Source organism: Verticillium nonalfalfae (genome assembly GCF_003724135.2).
Source record: "Verticillium nonalfalfae strain VnAa140/NRRL 66861 chromosome Unknown scaffold_13, whole genome shotgun sequence".
In the NCBI taxonomy this organism is placed as follows: Eukaryota; Fungi; Ascomycota; class Sordariomycetes; order Glomerellales; family Plectosphaerellaceae; genus Verticillium; species Verticillium nonalfalfae.
The window spans coordinates 206,779-226,781 of record NW_021167238.1 but is presented as its reverse complement, the minus strand read 5'-3'; the positions used below and the strand labels follow the sequence as shown (position 1 = coordinate 226,781).

The 20,003-nt window shown below is 56.6% G+C and overlaps 5 protein-coding genes across 5 annotated transcripts; 2 read left to right on the top strand and 3 right to left on the bottom strand.

The window, feature by feature from the left end:
* Positions 1-1,196: 1,196 nt before the first annotated feature.
* D7B24_001496 (uncharacterized protein) lies at positions 1,197-2,546 on the top strand (the record flags this gene model as incomplete). Its single annotated transcript, XM_028635727.1, has 1 exon — positions 1,197-2,546. The coding sequence occupies one exon, from the start codon at positions 1,197-1,199 to the stop codon at positions 2,544-2,546; it is 1,350 nt and encodes a 449-aa protein (XP_028497929.1).
* Positions 2,547-3,074: 528 nt separating this feature from the next.
* D7B24_001495 (uncharacterized protein) lies at positions 3,075-5,037 on the top strand (the record flags this gene model as incomplete). Its single annotated transcript, XM_028635726.1, has 6 exons — positions 3,075-3,540; positions 3,603-3,939; positions 3,994-4,268; positions 4,319-4,494; positions 4,560-4,845; positions 4,898-5,037. 6 exons carry the CDS (start codon positions 3,075-3,077, stop codon positions 5,035-5,037), a joined length of 1,680 nt encoding a protein of 559 aa, XP_028497928.1.
* Positions 5,038-5,830: 793 nt separating this feature from the next.
* On the bottom strand, positions 5,831-10,992 carry D7B24_001494 (uncharacterized protein; the record flags this gene model as incomplete). Its single annotated transcript, XM_028635725.1, has 2 exons — positions 5,831-10,823; positions 10,883-10,992. 2 exons carry the CDS (start codon positions 10,990-10,992, stop codon positions 5,831-5,833), a joined length of 5,103 nt encoding a protein of 1,700 aa, XP_028497927.1.
* Positions 10,993-14,293: 3,301 nt separating this feature from the next.
* On the bottom strand, positions 14,294-15,244 carry D7B24_001493 (uncharacterized protein; the record flags this gene model as incomplete). The annotated part of the gene is made up of 1 exon (XM_028635724.1): positions 14,294-15,244. One exon carries the CDS (start codon positions 15,242-15,244, stop codon positions 14,294-14,296), a length of 951 nt encoding a protein of 316 aa, XP_028497926.1.
* A 992-nt stretch (positions 15,245-16,236) lies between these two features.
* Positions 16,237-19,609, bottom strand: D7B24_001492 (uncharacterized protein; the record flags this gene model as incomplete). The annotated part of the gene is made up of 4 exons (XM_028635723.1): positions 16,237-17,529; positions 17,782-17,939; positions 18,006-19,458; positions 19,529-19,609. The coding sequence occupies 4 exons, from the start codon at positions 19,607-19,609 to the stop codon at positions 16,237-16,239; spliced, it is 2,985 nt and encodes a 994-aa protein (XP_028497925.1).
* Positions 19,610-20,003: the final 394 nt, after the last annotated feature.

Here is a 20,003-nt window from a genome sequence, read left to right as displayed (position 1 = left end):
TGTCGGTAGTGATCATGACGGGGTTTTTGAAGATCGGTTTCCCCGTTGGGAAGGCTTTCATCGGTCGGCCGAGAGCGGAGAGGATGGGCGTCCGCGATTCATGATCCTGTCGGCCAGATGCCCGCTGTTTTGTGCGGCCGGCTCGAGTTGGGAGGCCAAAGTAAAGGCCAAGATATTTCGTTATCTCGAGTTGTAGATTGCTGTCCTTTGACGAGTTAATATAGCAGTTGGCGATTTATCTTCTGTTCGCTATCCCGTATCTGAGCCGCCTGATTACGACGTCTCACCGACTACGCATAACCACTGTAACTCAGATCCTCATTCCGCTCACAGGAGCATGTGCAACTCAGCCAAGTCGTGTCAGGCTGTGAATTATCCGTTATGACGATACTTGACTGCAACTACGAACCCGGCTCAAGGCTACCATTCCTTCATGTTGGCCTCGTGCTACCCCGTGGGGGACAGACAGGGTATCGATTTCCCCGCGTTCAAAGATGCAAGATGAGACGGATTATTGGGAAAACGTCCACTGAAGCCAGGTGCTATTATGTAAAAATGAACCCAAAATGCAACCGTGGTTTCCAAGCTTGGCTTTCAGAGGTAACAGGGGTTCGTCGTCTCAATGCTGTCTGACAGGTGCCTGGCTCCTCTGACCTTGTCCATCTGCAACGCGTTGACCTCTGTCTTGTCAGGATACGGGCGTCGTCATAGGGTATGGCTGATACACAGGTCGTAATTGTTACTTCTTTGGGTCCATATCGTGTTCTTGCAGAGATAACGAAACCATGTCGGCGACGTGCTGCACACGTGTGCAGATCGCCCCATCGCCAGAAGGATAAACGGCTGGCGATAGGGCGCCGACTCATGTCAATAGCGTGGAAAATGCCCGACCAAATACGGGTCTGGGTGACCTACCGCGGCTCCCACGGCGGACGACATGATCACTTGCTGCATCCGGCAAGCAATCAAGTTCCCCGCAGTCTGGGATCCAACGAGCCTCGGGGGTCTATCCGAAGGCCTAAATGCACGGCCAGCCCCTGATCCGTGGGCACATTGAGCCCATCTGCCTTCTTCCCAAACAAGCAACCTACCTACGAGCGAGCCTCACCCCATCACGTCAAGTCATACATCCATTTTCGGACCATTTTCAGAAGCACTTGCATGATCAGGCACTTTTACGAGAAGTCGCGGCGGAAATGGAAGAATCAAAGCCCCGCGGAAAGCCACGAGGCATGCGGCGGGACCGCGATTGTCGTGCCTGCAAGACGAGGGGCATCAAATGTGACCTCAATCGACCCAGATGCCAGCCCTGTGTCGCCTCGGAATTGCCCTGTGGTGGGTATCCGCAGCGCGTCGTCTGGGCGGACAAGACATCGCCAACCAGCATCGCTGCATCCACGAAGCCGAAACGTAGGAAATCGGACACCCGAACAGTCACCAGCCGAACGCCGGCGGCACGCCCGGCTGTTGTTGCCGTGATCGCCGACCGAACGGCAGGTAAACACGTAGGTCCGGTCCATGGGGAGAAGCAGAGTACAGCGGGGCCAGATCACTACAGCCTCATCAAGCGACTCTCCTCATTCTGCCGGCACATCGAGGCGCTCGAGGGCAGCGGCGGTGCGCGGCGGCAGCTGTCAGAAGCTACAACGACACGGCTCGTCTCACGCATCAACGACCTTGTGCAGGCCCGCATGGGGGCGGCGCCGATGCAGGCGACGCCAAGCAGAGCGGCTGGGCCGCTCGACTACATCGCTGCCCTCATGGATCTCAGCGAGGCGCTCGAGACAGCGAATCCCGTGGCATTCGTTGGCATCGCGGCCTTTGCTTTTTTTGAGGTCTGTGAGGGAGCCTTTGGCGAGTGGCAGCGTCATCTCTACGGCGCGAGGTCGCTGCTCGACCTCCACTGTCGGACGACGGGCGAGCTTGAGGTGCTGGCACGGGACGTCACAGGCCTGTCAGAGATGGTGTCGCACCTTCTGTGGTTTGATGTCATGGGTGCCATCATCCGGGGCACGACGGGGTTAATATTCGAGGACTGGCACCGTGAGACGCTGAATGCTGGTGGCTTCTTTGACATTGTCGGGTGTCCGGCGTCCACGTTCCATGTTTTTACTCATGTCGCCGTGGGAGGCGTCGACGCTGACCCCATGGGTAGTTGTCTTTTGGTCATGGACTCACTCTTGCAACTCGAGGGGTGTGATACGGACGTTGCGAGAACAGCGGATGCCTATCGGTGCGCGGCGGCGATTGCGGTGCTTGGGCGACTTGAAGACGTCGAGACGAGGTTGCCGCCGCCGGGAATGGAGACAGCGATGGCGAAAGCTGTGGATCGACTTTGTCACGTTATGGAGATGATGCCGGTGTCGTCGAGATACTATCTGCATCTCGCAGTCGCGGTCTTCCTCGCAGGCATGAGGGTGATGAGACGTGAGCAGTGCGATATCGTGCGGCGTTACTGGAAAAACTGTCGCGCTGCCGAGTTCCCGCGGTACCCAGACGCCGAGACGAGGTGTGAGGCACACTGGCGAGCAATAGGCCTGCTGTAATGATGTGCAAGAACGTGCCAAAAGGGTGTGTTGGGTGGTAGTGGGAGACCGAGGAATGTAGATTAGCTTCCTCTTTAGGAAAGGAATCATTCCCCTCCCTCAACACCCCCGCGAGTCAAGGGGCCCGTGGCATATTTCCGCGTCATTGACTGCCCCTAAAGTCCCCCCCCCCTCCCCTCCCCGCGGCTTGGAGATCCGGAGGGGGGGGGGGGGGGGGGGGGAGAGCGGAGGCTCGACGTTATCAGTTCCGCCATGAGCATGATAGGTTTCCGACATCGGTTTGACTGAAGGTGGACATGCGTTTATTCCCTTTGCGGTACCCTACCCAGCCATTGTACCGTCTTGCGAAGATATCTTGCCTTATTATATTTTGAGCTAAGGCAGGCGATCCAGACTAGGAAGCTCGTCGGTCACGTCACGTCTTCTTCCGCGACTTATAAGCTCCACGCAAGCCACATTCCCTTCGCGAGAAAAGCACTGTTGAACACTCAGGACTTGTCGATTACCAAAAAAGATAGGAAAAACACCATGATGCAATTACAGCAAACGTCGGACCCTGCGCCGGAAACCTACCTCGACCGCGCTGCAGCCAAGCGTGCACACCAACTCGCCCAGATCCCCGCCGAATGGCGCCTCGCCTCGATCCCCTCTGTATCCTCGGCCCCCTCGGCCCTGGCTTACATCCGCTCACACGGTCTTCTAACGACCGAGGAGCTACACATCACAGAAACCTGCGACGCTGCCGTGCTGTTGCACAAGCTGGCGCGCGGGGAGCTATCATCCCTACAAGTCGTGCGGGCCTTTGCCAAGCGCGCTGCCATCGCCCACCAGCTCACGACATGTTGCACTGAGATCCTCTTCGACGAAGCCTTTGCCGAAGCTCAGAGGTTGGATGATGTGCTGGCACGCACAGGAAAGACTGTTGGTCCGCTGCACGGACTGCCCGTCAGCATTAAGGACTGTCTCGACATCAAGGGCAAGGACTCGACCGTCGGTAAGTGCCCCGAGAGCTGGCGGCTCGAAGACAAACGCACATTAAGCTGAACGGCATCACAGGCTGGGTCGGGCTCGTCGGCAAGCCGGCCGCCAGAGACTCCAACACGGCGCAAGTGCTGCGAAGACTGGGTGCCGTATTCTACGTCAAGACCAACGTGCCGCAGTCCATGATGATGTCCGACTCGTACAACCACGTTTGGGGCCAGTGTGTCGGCGCCCTCAACCGTAACCTCATCTCCGGCGGTAGCAGCGGCGGCGAGTCGTCACTCATCTCGGCGCGCGGCAGCATCCTCGGCGTCGGCACGGACATTGGCGGGTCCATTAGAATCCCAGCGGCGCTGACGGGCTTATACGGACTCTCTCCGACTCTGTCGAGGCACACATACGAGCGCGGAGGGTAAGGCCCATGGTCTTTTTCGTATCGGTACATCAATTGACATGCCTTAAACAGCCCCCGCCAACACATCGTCCGTCCCGTCGCAGGTCCTCTTGCAAGCACCCTCTCCGGCATCGAGACTTACATGAAGGCCTTCCAAGAGGGCGAACCGTGGAAGGTCGACTCCCAGGTCGCGCCTATTCCTTGGCGTTCAGAATGCTGCGTGATCCCGTCGACCAAGAGGCTGCGTATCGGCTACATCATTGACGACGGTGTCGTGAAGACGCAGCCGCCAGTAGAGCGCGCCATGCAGGAGACAATTGCTGCGCTGAAAGCTGCCGGTCACGAAGGTGCGTTTCCCTGGTTTGTTCGAGCAATCCTTAAACTGACGATAGTGAAGTGATCGAATGGGATGCCTCATCCCACGTACGTGCGTACGACCTTTGGGAGAAAGCCATTCTCTCAGACGGCGGACTAGCGTGCAAGAAACTATGCGACATGTCAGGCGAGCCATTAATCGAAGGCATGCTTGTTGGAAAGCCGGAGAACCTGTTGACGACGGCGCAGACACATGAGGTATGTTGAGAGGATGTGTTCTCCTTGACCAAGACTGGATTCAGCTGCTGATGGTGTGCGTACAGCTGCTCGCCGACAGGTACGAATATGAGACGGAATACCTGCGCCGCTGGCAAGAGGCCGAGATGGACGCATTGATCATGCCCGTTGTTCCCTGGGTTGGCTACAAGCCGTGGACGTGGGTCAAATCGAGCCAGTACGTCGGATATACAAGTATTTGGAACCTCGTGGACTGGGCGGCGCTGGCTCTTCCCGTGACAACAGCCTCAAGAGAAAAAGATGGCGACGGAACGGCGGGATGGAAGGCGCATCAACCAAGGAACAAGGCGGACGAGTTCAACAAGTCGCAGTGTGAGCATGTCCCACCAAACGCCGACTATGCGTGATGCTAATCAGAGTGCAGATGACATTGATTTGGTGGATGGCATACCTGTCGGTATCCAAGTCGTATGTGGGAAATACGAGGACGAGAAATGTGTAGCGGTTGGCAAGGTGATCCAAGAGCAGCTGCGGAAGGGGGCCGAAAAAGAGTCTCGGCTGTAGATGGTAATGTCTGATGTCGTCTCATGCATAGTAGTGGGCAAGGTGTTCGCTGGCCGAACTTATTGGAGCTCTCATTGTTATTCGTTCTTCAAGAACATCTGCATTGTGGTCTGGATGAACACAAGCCTCAGTGTCACGCCCTATATCGATGAGGAATGCTTAAAATGCCAACACGTCACATTTACCGAGCGCGGGCCCTAGCTTTTTGAGAGTGGATTGTTGTGGGCGAACACGATCACCTTGATTTTTGCCCTTTGTATTTCACTCACAAATCAAAAGGCCCGACGAGTTGCGATTTTCGAATGGACGTTCTGATTCCATCAAAGGGCAGCTCATACAATCGTAACGAGAAGACATGTGGCTGAAGTTGACAGGATAGTTCATACGTACGACGTTACTTGAACTTGACTCCCGTGTTTTCGGACTGTAATGGAATATATCTCAATGCTTCGTCTCCGTCAGCGTATTTGGGCATTTAGTCGTAGACTCAGAGGAATCCAATCCGATACTGTGAATCATCAGACTTGCAAGCCCCTTGTAACTTTAGAGCTCTAGACAACATCGACAGGAACGGATTCACCTCGTTATTGAAAGCAGCAGAAAAATAGACAAAACAGACATTAAGTAGATAAAGCCAACTGTCATGGCGAGATATGTCTACAGGGGCATCAAACTATCGCCCCGCTCATTGACCCCTAAATACAAGGACGATTCGCCTCGTCCAGATGCGCCATTGTTGGTCCCGTTTTCTTTAGAATATTTGTAGAGAGAAGAAAAAAAGATATCACATCCTTCAGGTGAGAAGCTTCTTGTTGATGTAGAGACTGAGCCTTGACCCGGCACCGCAGTAGGCGTTCTTGTCGCCAGGGCACGTCATCTTGCAGTCGGTGTCGGTGACATTCTTGCCCGGAGTGGCGCCCGTGTTGCCGGCAAAATTGAGGGTATTGCCGCACCAGCACTCGCGGCCATACTGGACGCCGGCGTAGCCATAGTCCCAGCAGCGCTCGGCGCAGGCCTTGGTGGTCATGTTGACGCCGTCGTTGAAGACCTGCTTGGTGAGGAGGCGACCCTTGGACGGTTCTGAAACGCAAGCGTAGTAGGTGAAGTTGCTGTTACCCTGCCAAATGATGGGACCGGTGGGAGTGGGAGTGGCTGTCGAGGTGGTGCGTGTGGTTGTAGGAGCGACAGAGGTAGTGCTGGTGGTAGTCGGGGCGGCAGAGGTAGTACTGGTCGTAGTGGGAGCAACACTGGTCGTGCTAGTCGTGGTGGGAGCAACACTGGTCGTGCTAGTCGTGGTGGGAGCAACACTGGTCGTGCTGGTGGTAGTGGGCGCCGCAGAACTGGTGCTTGACGTAGTGACAGCAGAAGCGGTGGTGCTCGTCGTAGTGCCGGCAGCAGAAGCGGTACTCGATGTAGGAGCAACAGGCGTGGTCGACGTCGTCACGGTGGAAGCCGCGGCAGACGTTGTCGCAGTCAGGGTCGAGCTCGAGGCAGTAGTTCCCGCGGTGGGCGCATCACCGAGCTTGTACAGCTGCAGCCTGACGCCGGCGCCGCAGAAGGTCATCTTGTCACCAGGGCACAGGAACGAGCAGTCGTCCTGGTTGTCGGCCTTCTTCACGGTGGCGTCGCGGAGGGCATCGCCGCAGTAGCACTCGCGGCCGTACTCGACACCAAAGTAGGTGCTGCCGGCACAGAAGTCGGCGCACATCTCGAGCGTCATAAGGTCGTCGGCCATGGTCGATTTCTCGAGGGCGCGGCCATTGTCGGCCTCGGTGTAGCAGCCCTGGAAGTTGTAGCGTGAGCGGACGACCTGGCGGATCGCGGGCGTGGTGGAAGTTGGCGTCGCGGAGGCGGTGGTCGTGGTCGTCGGGGGTGCGGAAGAGGCGGCGGCCGATGTGGTAGTCGAACTGGTAGCAGTCGTCATGGCAGCAGAAGTGGTAGAAGTGGTAGCAGCAGCAGATGTCGTCGAAGTCACGGCGGTAGAGGTCGCAACACCAAGTTTGTACAGCTGCAGACGATCGCCGGCACCACAGTAGGTGTTCTTATCGCCAGGGCACAGGAACGAGCAGTCCTTCTGGTTCGTGGCCGGGACACTGCCGTCACGGAGGGAATCACCACAGTAGCACTCACGACCGTACTCGACACCGAAGAAGGCAGCCGAGACGCCCTTGCAGAAAGCGGCGCAAGACTCAAGGGTCATGAGGTCATCAGCGTACGACTTCTTGGAGAGGGCGCGGCCGTTCTTCGTCTCGGTGTAGCAGCCCTGGAAGGACCATTCTGTGCTGACGATCTGGCGGATGGCAGGACCCGTTGGAGTGGGAGTCGCCGAGGTCGTCGTAGTCGTGGTCGGGGGGACCGAAACGACGGGGACAGAAGATGCCGCGAGGGTGGAAGAAGTGGCGACGGTCGTCATCGTCGTCGTGGCCGCCGTAGTCGTGGTCAACGTGCCATCGTCAAGCTGGTAAACGTTGAGACGAGAACCACCACCGCAAAGCTCGGTGGCATTACCGCCACAGGCAATGTTGCAGTCCTTGGCAGGCGCAGCGACGGAGCCTCCACGAAGCTCATTGCCACACCAGCACTCGCCGCCGTATTCGACACCGGCCATCTTTAAGTTGAGACCCTTGCAGGCCGCAACGCAGCTGGCAACCGTCTTGGACGTGACCTTGCCCTCGGTCGGTAGAGCGCGGCCCTGCGTCGCCTCGGTGTAGCAGCCAATGTGCTTGTAGCCACCAACACCGGGGTTCGCGACGGGGCCTCCGACAGGCGGCGTGACGGTGCCACCACCGCTGTCGGGCCTCGTGAGGTTGCCGTCCCACTGGGTCGAGTCGGCAAAGAGTGAGATGTACGTGGCGCCAGCTCCATTACCAACGCCGTTGCCGCCGCAAATCTGCTGCAGGTCGCCAGAACAGTCAAAGTTGCAGTTGGCGTCGGCGACCTGGGTGCTGGGGATGAGGTTGCCGGCCCAGCACTCACGGTGGTACTGGGTGCCGCAGAAGACGGAGCCACGCGCGCCACAGGCGGCGATGCACATGGCGTTCTCGCCGGCGTCGTTGCCGTAGAGCTGGTTCGACAGCTGGCGGGTCGGCGTGTTGTCCTTGAAGCAGCCGACGTAGCGGTACTTGCCCTGACCGCTGGCGAGCAGAGGCGGCGCTTGTTGGGTGACGGCATTGCAGAAAAAGGGGATGACGTGCTTGCCTGAGACAGGGTCGTTGGTGTTCATTGTCCAGGTCGTCGTGCCGTTGTAGGCGTCCTGGTTGTACTGCGTCTTGGGGACAGTGCATGTCATGACGGCCGTAGCGCTTTCGCCGGGCGCGAGGAGAGTACCCTCGGCGAGGTCGACCTGGTTGGCGGCACGAACAATGCTGTTGGAGCCGACAGGCGGCTTGGACACGGTCAGGGAGAGCTTGACGCCGCCGGCGGCAGCACTGTTGGTGACGCGGAAGAGCAGAGAGCGGTATGTGTTCTGCGTCACGTCGCCAAACGTGAAGGGCGTATTGTCGTCGATGTAATCAACCCAGCCCGAGCCGTCGGGCTTCTGGAACTGGAGCAGGGCCACAGGAGCGGCACCTGCGCTGCCGGCGATGGAAAAGGTGCGCTCGCCACCGTTGGTCACAATCTTGACCCAGCCGGCAAAATCACCCGCCTTGGTCGTGTCGAAGAGGACAGTCAGAACTGCGTTGCCGTTGGCGGGGATCGAAGCGGGCACGCCCTGTACCGAAAAGGCCGAAACCTTGACATCCCCAGCGTCTGTGAACGGCGTAAAGGGACCGCTGGCGCCGGCTGTCGAAATTTGCACCGACGTGATGGTGAGCTCGGCGTTACCCTGGTTGCTCAGAATGACGCTCTCAGAGAGGTCGTTGGGGTTGGGGCCGGCGACAGAGGTCGGGAAGACGATGCGGTTTGGTGACACGGCTAGCAGAGCGTCGGCGCTGGATCCAGTACCGCTGAGGCGAACAGTCGACGTGGTCCTGTACCCAGCGACCGAGTTGGTCGTGTTGAACTTGATGTCATCAGCGAGCGTGCCGACGCTGCCAGGGGTGAATGTGGCCTTGACCGTGAACTGCTGGCCGACGGCAAGCTGCAGCGGCATGTTAGGCGTGCCAGAAACGGCGTAATCCTGGGACTTGTCGAGTTCGACGCCCGTGAGGCTGACACCGATGACAGCCTTGCAGGTAATCGTCTTCTCGTCCGACTTGGCGTTGATGTTGACAGAGCCAAAGGTGGCCGGCGCCGGCGAGCAGTCGAGCGGCGACTTGGTGGGCGCGCCAAAGGCATAGAGGTAGCCCTGGTTCGTGCCAACAAAGAGGGTACCATCACCGAAAACGGCACGAGTGAACTTCATGATACCGGGAACGTTGAACGACTTGCGCAGCACCATGGCACCATCCTTGGGAATAGCATCGTAAATACGGATTGTCGACAGAGGCGAGGACCCAGCAACAGTCTGAACATCGGTGACCCAGACGAGACCGGTTCCTGGCTGGCCGTCAAGCGACGTGACGGTCCCGTGGCTGACACCGAGGACATAACCGTTTGTCTGAGGCGAGTCGGCGACCTTGGCGAAGCTCGGCTTGCCGTTGATGCACGAGAACTTGAAGACGTGCGACTGGAACTGGATGACATTGATGTAGATGTAGCCGCCCTCGAGCGGGTAGACACCAGCGCCGGCGTAGACCGAGTTTTCGTTCTGGTACGTCTGCAGCACAGCATCCGACTTGCTGTCGGCTCCGTTGCGATAGCCGCCAAGGTTGTCGAGGTCAAGCCAGTACGTCTTGCCGCTCTTACCAGTGACGACACCCATGCGCTTGACGTTGCCGCAGGAGAACTCGCTTGGGAGAATCTCGAGAGGGCTCGTGCCGAGATCCTTGTCGGCGCCGTCGAGTTCCTGCTTCTCATAGGGCATGAAGAAGTCGGCAACGTCGAGGCGGCCATCGGCGCCGATGGTCATGTGCACAGCGGCCTCCTCGAGGGCCGTCGGAGGGTTGAAGCCCTTGACGGGGATCGTCGCCAGCTGTGAAGCGTAGCCGTTGCCAGTCGCGAAGAAGATGGATCCGGCATTGTCCGAGGCGATACCGCCGCCCGACATCCAGATACTGGCGCCCTTCTTGTTGGCGGGAACATCGGGGCCCTGAGTAGCAAACTGCTCCACGAGCTTGCCCGATGTCTTGTCGAAACCGATGACCCAACCAGTAAAGTCATACTGCACGCAGTGAGAACCGAAGCCGACGTAAATGTACTGGCCTACATGCAGCAGGGCAGGCCTCTGATTCGAGATGCCGGCGTTGAAGATGCGCTGCGGGCTGTTGCGGGCAACAATGCCCTCAAGACCGATGGGGAAGTTGGGCCTCTCCGTGAGGTCGTTGGCGTCGAGTGCGTGAATGAAATAACGTCCGGCCGGCTTGCCCTGGGCGACGTTGGGCTGGCTCTGGTCGGCATATGTCTTACTCGTGAGGTAGAGAGTGTCGGTAGCCGGGTCGATCACGCCGGTTGAGATGATGCCGACATGGGGGTTGATATCGAGACAGTTGTTGAGGTCGGCCGTCAGGAAGGGAAGACCGAGGTTGCGCGAGGCCACGATCTCGCCCGTCTTGGCGTTGATCTTGTAGACATTGTTCTGTGTCGTCGAGTAGTAGACGTACTGCGTGGTGCCCGTCGACGGTGTGTACACGAGCGGCTGCGAGAAAGCCTTCTCCTTGTCGCCGCCATAGTTGCCCGGCAGCGTCGTGCGCCAGATCTGGTCAAACTGCGAGCTGCCAACGACGGCGGGGTCCATGTTGTGGTTGCTTCTTAGGTCAGTCTTGTTCGAGGTAAACTACTCTATCCATCGTGGCCCAATACTCACGTCTGGTACCCCGACCTCGAGTTATCGCCGCCCCAGGTGATCGTGTCGGTGCTACCGAGGCCGCTGGCCAGGCCAACGACCGCCGACAGGAGGAGAACTGCCAGCCTCATGATGGGCAGTATTCTTTGCAATGGCACGACGGGATGTATGAACGAGTGACAAGCCCTGCCAGAGCAAAACGAAGAAAGACGGCAAACGAAAAACGAGGGTGAGTGTCAATAAACGACGAAAGCGAGTGACGATGAGGGGCGAATACTGCGACCAGAATTAGAAGAAGAAGATCCCCTCCCACTGCCTCGCCCCAGACGCGGATCTACGGCGACACCATCTTATTAGGCTGTGCTGCATTGTACCTGGACGCCTGGACCGCAACACGTCTGACCACGAACCGACATGAGGGACCACCCCTGTTCCACGAGATGACCCCTGGATGGTGTGGGTGTGCCTTGTCCGATGTGGGAGGCGGCAGGCGGCGGGCGTGCTACGGGTACAAGTGTCTGTGCCTCGATACGAATACAACAGCGGCCCACGCTGGGTGCTCTGCCCTCGAAAGAGCTTTCCAAGGCGCAGGAAAGGATACAAGCAGGCAAAGGCTTCTTCAAGCTGTTGAGCGCGTGGTGCGTGGATGATCTCAATGCCTACAGACACGATCATCATCATCGCAACCACGCCCCCCTGACGCCCACATGGACTCGGTGGTTTGCTAGCGGCGTCCGCCCCTCTCACAGCACCGACTATATCCGGAAGGTTGTTCGTGTTCCTGGCCGCTGGTCTGGCGCTGAATGTGGGAGCACTCACTACTTTGTCGGCGCTAGAGCTTCCTCTTTGATGCTCAGCATGGGAGAGATGCCCAAGGGAAAAGATGGGGCCAGATGAGCGAACCGGGGCTAAATGGGTTGAGCGGCACCGTCCGGCTCATCTTGGCAGTTGAGTCCAGTCCCTATTAGGACACATGTGTGGCCGGCTCGTCCTGGGGTCTCGCACCAGGCCCAACAAGCCGATTGTCTCGATCCCATGCCCTACCCCTGCTCGCCACGCAGGCTCGTTACCATCTCTGGTTCGGCACAGGCGAAGCCGACCGCTGGGCGGTTGCTCGCTGCTCGCTTTCACGGCGGGGGAAACGTGGCCGCCATCAGGGAAGATGCTATGTAAGGACCAATAAGGAGACCGGCGAGAAAAGCCATTCATTGCGCCCGCCACCTGTGCGAATGCTGAAGAATCACGACAACAACCATCACCGATCAGAAGAGGAACCTGCATCACCGCAACACAACAAAAAGGCCGAACCAGTCCGTCTCCACCTTCGGTAAAGCACCAGCTGCGGGCGTGACCAGCTGATCGGGTCCTATTGCCTCCTTAGCTGCTTGGCTGCTCGCCTTGAGTTCACCAAGAAGCACCTGGTGCCAGGATGCCACCCTTGTCGAACATCAACAGCCCCAGGCTGGGCCCCGATCAATGTCTCGGCCAGCCCTTGAACTACGCATCCGTCTCCTGTAGAGCCAAGCTGAAGATGCAGCACACAGCCCATGAGGCTATTGGCATGCAGAGCCAGACTCATCAGCGTGCTTGAAAGACAAAATACACACCTGGTGACCGTGCATGGCCAGTAGGCCGAACGTTGCGTCTTCTTCCGCCAATACCGCGCCGAGCGCGTGTCGCAAGCTCCAATAGTGTCAAATCCCACATCGGCGCCGTTGGCCTCCCACCGAGTGGCGTCCCTCGGGCTCCTCCATCTGCCCTGAGTTCGTGACTTGTACCTGAACTAGCGCCCAGTTACTGGACAACACAAAGAAAGACAGGCTCCATGACCGCCATCTTATCTTCGTTAGCGAGCCCTCCCCTCTCGCGGGCGGGAGTCGGCATGCCGCTACACGTGCTGGGCTACCAGCTGGTCCCGCTCAACGGGTCCCCTTTCTCTCCGTCAGCCCCTAAGAGACAATACGAGACCCCGAAACGAATTAGCCTTTGTCTCTGGAAAGCACAGGAGCGAACGAGTCCATCCATAGGGCCTGGCGGTTCGGTAGGACGGAGAACTCGCTGTTACAGACGAGCGTGCGTCCTTTGTTCGTTTAGCAGGCTTGTACTTTTTCAGCGGCCAAGTGGAAGACTGGCGGCCTTCCCCTCTCTACGGCAATCGACACTTGACTCCTCGTGGATTAGGCAGGTCAGTCGGTGGCCCGCCCCCTGAGTCTGGGTGGCTTTTTCAACGGCGCTGGCGTTGGCGCCGTTTACGCCTTGTGCGCCCTTGCCAGGGCCTCATAACCACGACTTGTGCAGCCAACGTGGCCTTCCTCTGGTGGAAATTTGCCTCGGATGATGCGAGCTTCTTCATTGCTACAAGTATGGTGGCAGGCCCGCGCAGGTTATTCCGTGCCAAGACACGCTGGACGGGGGGCCGCCTGTGGTCGAGTCATGGAGTCTGCCCACCGACTGAACTCTGTTATCCTTCTTGCCGCAGACCGTCGCATCGAGCGAGAGTATGCTGAATTCGAAAGGACGGCGTCCTATCATGCCATTCCAGCGAAGGGCGATAATATGATGTAGAAGCACGCATCTATCATGCTCATTTTTGTAGGCCTCTCCTCTGATTATTCCGAGATCGCCATACCATCCCGCCACCATCTACCCAGCGATTCCGACTTTCCAATAAGGGCGCATTTTAAGGGCTCATCTTCCTGGTCGCACCCCTACCTGTCAGTGACGCGGCACCCTGGGTCTCATCCTCTATGCAACATAACGCTGATGAGGGCTGGCTCAATGCCACCAGGGTTGTGTCCGACCCCGGATTTGAGGATGAGACCAGAGACCAGGGTAAGCGAGGCTATTCCCGAACCGCGTTCCAGCTCCTGTGAGAGAGTATACATCTACAGCTCGGCTAGCATCGATGCACGAGCTGGAGGTCAAGAATCAGTCGCTATCTACCAAGCCCCTTTTGGTCATGCTCCATAATCCGATTGCGTCCCTCTGTCACCTTCAAGTAACCGTCCCAACACTTGACCCGCCTTGGACCTGCCGGTGGTCTGCCCCGAGGGTTGTGTATCCGCCTTTGGTACCGTCATGCATGCTGTCTTTTTCCATCACACCCATTAAGCAGTTACAGTTCGTTTCGTCCACGCCTAACAAAATTTCCTTAAATATTTACACGTTGGCCAGACGAGAAAGGATAAATTCTGGTCACTCGGGCGACTGTGGAGCGTCGAGGAGATATGAGTCGCCAGGTGCTCAAACCTTCGCACATCGTGCGACATTCTGGACAAAGATGATGAGCTACACCACAACATACTTATACGATGGCTTATGTGCAAGTCTGATACATCCAAACTTGACTTTTAGCTATTTCTGAGTGGTCGAAAGCCCTTTGCTTTCTCCAAACGGGATGTATCATGAAGGGCCGAAGCATATCAGAGCTATCTACAACCTCTTCAACGCATTGATTCGACTTTCAAGGGCCTTTTTCGTGACATTTAACCCAAATGCCAGATCAAAGCCATGAGGAAGACCGGGCCAAACGTGCAGCTCAACTTCCACCCCGGCCTTGGCCAGTCTCGATGCATAAGTCAGGTTCTCCCCTAGGAACAGGTCCAGGCTTCCTACCTCGACGTAGGTTCGCGGCATCCCACCCAAATCTTGTTGGCGCGCAGGCACGCTATGCCCGGACACCACTCCATCTTTCAGATAGGCCCTCCAAGATCTAGTGTTGAAGAATGGCTTGTAGCTCAGGAATGGCCACGAAGGGTCATCCCCTGGTAGCGTTGTACGGTCATCCAACATGGGATACACTAGGAGCTGCATAGTAACCCGTGGTTCCAGGTCCCTATCGCGCGCCAGCATTGCACAACCCGTCGCGACAAGGCCGCCGGCTGAATCTCCCATGAGACAGATGCGAGCGGCGTCGATGTTGTACTCTGCGTCGTGATCAACTAAGAACTTGAGAGCCGCGTATGCATCTTCTATGGCAGCAGGAGCAGGGTGCTCGGGCGCAAGGCGATAGTCGACAGAATAGAATGTGACCCCCGAGTGTGAGACGTAATGCGCAATGAGGGGCTTCAAGATGTTCGTGCAACCACACATCATGCCTCCGCCATGAAAGTAGAGCACAGCAGGTTGAGGGCCCGAGGCAGATGCGGTCTTGTCGCTTGAAACTTTGTACACTTTGATATCGGCACCGTCGTAAGTAGGAATTTCATTACTAGTAAACTTGATGTCTTCAGCCACCGGCATGGCAGCGAAGCTCGACCCGTAAAGATTCTCAAAGAAGGTCCGGACTTCGCCTATAGTTTCCAGAGGATGCTGCGGTCCGGCGGGCATCGAGTCCAGCATTTGTTTGTATTCTACATCGTATCGAGGGTTTGTTGCATGCATGATGGCGAAGGCGATTAGAATCGCGTTGGGTAGATGGTTATAGTAGAGTGAAGAGAATGCAGTTCACTGATGTTTTGCCCGATGTTGATTTTCAAGTCCCCTTCCACAACGATACTTTGTCTTCATTTAATAACAACCGTCAAGCCTGCCAAACTCGCATGGATCGATCCAAAGTAGCTCAGGAATTTCATGGATACTGTTTGTAGCATAAATCATCAAACTTTGATTGTGATTGTGTCAATTGAGATGATCACAAAGAGAAGTGCCCTTACGCACCCTTCGCGTCTGGCTGACTTCGTTCCGTGATACACGGCTGTCAGCAATCATCAGTGGCCTGACTCATGAGACACCCTTTTACACCATGCCGACTCGGTTTAATAAAACGAGCCAGGGCGTTTTTCACTACAAGGAAAGGTGCGAAAGTCGCCTAGAACAATGGTAAGTTGTGGTGGCATTGTGCATTGTCCGGATCGTCCGAAGGCTTGGCCATTCGGCGCCCTTTCCCTTTCCGTCCCCCGGCACCAAATTGATGACCACATTGGAGTTACTCTCCCAAAGCCTCAGGCTGGTGCAACTCAGCGAAAATCTGGAGTAGGCTGTGGCCCAACGGCTTATAACTCTCCAAGTTCTGACCGAAGGAGGTCTTTGATACCGACCATGACGGTACATTTCGAGACACATCATACTCGGAGGTGTCAGGCAGATGTGCAAAGCTCTTGATGCAGAAATGCCTTTGGCAGCAGTGGGCCACCATGATGTACAGACTACTTCATCTGGATTACAGCGGGGAAAGGAGCAGGCATCAATGCCTGTCGAATATTAAAGGGTTAGTATGATAGTCGTTCACGACCGATGAAGGATGCTCTTTTGATACAGAGGCAGCGATTTAGCTTAAGCTAAGTCGGTTTGGCACTTGTCAATAGTCATTTAATAAGTTACTTTCATTATGAATATAAACAATGCCTTTGTCATCTTTTATTCACATCCGTATCTCAATAATTAAACCAGTGGCAAACCATGATAGATCCCCAGCTCGCACTGCTACACTTGCCGGTCTGTGTAGGACTACCAAACGATCCTGTCAAGTTCTCGCACGTGGCATCTTTATACTTGCCACATGTCAACGTGCGCTTCGAGTAAGTGCAGGTATCTTGAAAGAGAGTAACCCCCTGAATCGTACCCGGAGGCATGATTGGGTCTCCGGGATAATCTTTCCACGTCAACGTGAGCGGGTCTTTTTCCCATGTGCAGATATCTGGGTTATTGATGCTTAGGGTTTTAGACCACAAGCTGTAACCACGGTATTGGCCCTTGCCCCCGACTTCCCAGTACACCATGAAGAAGACGCCACCATAGCCTTCGCGACCGCTTGCTGGGGTGGTCTTTGGTTCTGGTTCCGGTTCCGGGGTTGGTGTGGGGTCACCGCCACCGCCGTCGCCGTCTTCATCGTCAGTGCCCGACTCATAGTCGATGGGGATCGTGTTCAGGGCCGGATCGAGATACGTGCCGGTTGCCGCCAAGAATCCGCCCCAGCCGTCTTCTCCGGGTGCGAACACAGCCTGGTTATCGTCTGTCCACCATGGCTGGTAGGCGCTCAGGGTTGGACAGCCGCTTGTAGTGCGGGTTGTGGTTGTTGTGGCCACAGCATTGCAAGCCGTTCTCTCGGTGCAGCGCGTCGTGTAACACTCAGTCGTGAAGGTACGGGCACCGGCACTCGGTAATGTGACGGAGCAGCTCGCTGTGCAGGCGCTCGCCGTCTTGGGCTTTTCGCACTCTGCATCAGGCTCGCAGCCACCGCCGACGCAGACAGCCGCAGGACAAGCTGGGCCCACGCAGCCGCCGCCTGTAATGTCAATGCCGCCGCAGCCAAAGGGGCTCAAGCAGGTACCGCAATCGAAAATGCAGCCACCGCAGCCCAGAAGGCCACAACTGTTACACATGGCGGTGCATCCCACTCCGCAGCCGCTGCCTGCGCAGATGGGCGCAGGGGGCCCAGCACTCGAGTGACGCACCTTGGAGTGTAAGTCCTTGTCACTGAGGGGGGGCCATGTCGTGGAGCCTGTGGGCGTCGAGGTAACGACAAGGGTCATGGCAGTCTCATCGACCCCAGGCGGGGGCCCGATGGTGATAGTTTGGGATGGGAAAATTGACGGTGTGATGGTGTAGTCAATGCCGTTGACGCTGGTGGCGGTAATGTTGATGTTGTAGACGGGGATGAGAGTTGTCGTTATAGGCGGGTAGGTGATGACCAAGACTGTCACTGTTGATGTTGACCTTACCCAGCTCTGAGTAATTGTTGTCGTATGGGGAGGGAACGAGATGGTTGTTGGCGTAGAGAGAGTCAGGGGCGGGAGGCCGATCACGCATGGCGGGATACAAGAGGCGATTGGCGTCGGATCCTTCCAAATCTTGGGATCTATCAACACAAGTCCCCCAGCCTTATTCTCGACACAGGGATCGGGGCAATAGCCTCTTGAGCAGGAAAAATGGCAAAGGCCAAAATCATTGAGCTTGGGGTCGCCCGACCTGCCACCGACGTTGTCTATGGTGGCGGGCGGCTGGTTCAGGGCTCCCTGCTTGTCACAGGTGCAGATACCTATGGGGCAAAAGCCAAAGTTGCAGGCATAGTCGCAGAGGCCCTCCCAGCCTGGAGGGCCGACGCCATGTATGCATGCTGGAGGCGAGAAGGGTGAGACTGTGGGAATTGTCAAAGGCGATTCGAAGGTCGCGCATGCAGTTTCTGGGCAGTATCCAAAGCGACAGGCAAAAGCGCACAAGCCTGAGTAGTTGGCATCACCTCCAGGTGCGGGGTATCCCAAGACGTTCTTGGACTCAGGATACTTGCGCTGCTCGCCCATTTTGGTGCAGTAACAGGCGCCCAGCGGACAGTACCCGAGCTCGCAGGTGAACTGACACAGACCAGCGAAGCCACCTAGGCCATTTCCCTCAACACAGACTCGGTCATCCATGGAAAGTGGTGTCTTCGATAGTCCACTTGGGCCCTTGGCATAACCTACCCAGGCATTCCAGTTCGCAAGGCCCCCTGTTTCACACTGATTCGTGATGGCAATGCCCGAGCCGGAAGCAATCGCAGCTCCATTTCTTGTGATGCTTATGCTGACTTGTCCAATGCCATTGAATGGGACGCTGCCATGATAGAGACCAATTCCGCCTTCCGGCTGATCGGACCAATTTCCGACCTGGCTGGCACCTCCGATGCTCACCGCCACATCGGCTCGCGATGTCAGAATGGCTGTGTAAAACACTCGGTCTTGCACTACCTTGAGAGGCGAGAATTCCACCTGAAGCTGAGACGCGGTGTTGCCTGAAGTTTGACCTGTCCCACATGCTGCGATCGGCTGTTTGCGGTACCAGAACGTGACACCCTCTTCTGTAATGGTGGTTGTGTTTTTGACGTACATATCGATCGAAAGAGGAAGCGTCTTGCGCCAAGCGTCGTGAGGCAACCCAGAAACAAAGTCAAACGGTGCCCTGCCTTTGTTGAGCGCACCCAAAGCCTTGTCGACGATGGGCCCAACATGGTGACATTCACCAAAATCATTCCATGAGATGATCTGGATCCATTCAGGCTGGACGTAAAGGACTTGCTGCCATCGGTCGAACCAGAGATCATCGCCCCGCCAGAGCCAATTTTTGTCGAACCCGGGCAGATTTGTATAGAACCATGGCGACACGGGCATCATGTAGGGCTTGCCGTTGAGATATTGAGCGTACGAGGCATCAACATAGGTATCCATGTCCCTGTCACCCCAGGGCCAGGCGGCGCAGCTGAAGAGGCCATCGGCTACGCCATCGGCTGCCTCCATCGCCGCCTTTGCGCCAAGTGATGACCAGTCTGGGACGAAGAAGCAGCTTGTGCGAGATTTGATTTCAGTCCAGTCACTGGCCTGTTTGGGACCCTCGAAGGTCGATACGAATGCTTTGCCTTTGTACTTGTAATGGCTGCCATGAGAGCCATACTGCTCAAGAATCCGAATCACATCGTCCTTTGGCCATGGTCCGTTGCCAGCATAATCAAAAGAAAAGAATAACTGGAAGGAAGTTGCGCTTGCGGCGCTGAATGCATCTTTGAGCTGAGGCGCCTCGCCTTGGTTGTAAGCCATGTTGAGTGCGAAGGCATCGATGTGAGCCTCCTGGGCCAATCTTATCTCATTGGCCCAGTCAGACTCGGTATAATTGACAGCATTGGAGACCTGAAGAGCGAGGCTGTGAGCATGTCATCTTGGCATTTACCCAACTTCAGCTTTGAAGAGCCCGACCTACCATAAAGTGGGCGAATGCCGCTTTGGCTTGGACTTGTAGGGCGCATAGCAGCACTGCTGCCCAGACTCTGAAAAGTCCCATTGAGTAGACACGCTATCAGGATTATTGACAACAGTGGCGATGAGGATAGGAAGACAGAAGCCTCAGTCGAAAGCCTGTGGATGAAGAGGTGCATCGATACCTCGTCCGTTCTTGGGGTTCCATTACATATTTAGAACCTCACGCATATCATGAAGAGAGTAGCAGAGACATCACGGCAAAGAATTGCCAATCCTTGCCTGCTCCGGGGCCCCGAGCCGAGGCCGCGGCTGAACGCAAGTATCTCCATCGCGACTCCATCACTAAACCCAGGGGCGAAGCAATGGAGTACTGGCCAAATAATAAGTAGCGGGGAAAGTTGGACAAAAGTTCCTTTGGCTGACAGGGCCTCTTGCATAAGTCCCTGCAGCAAAATACTTGCAACGGTCTCCATTAC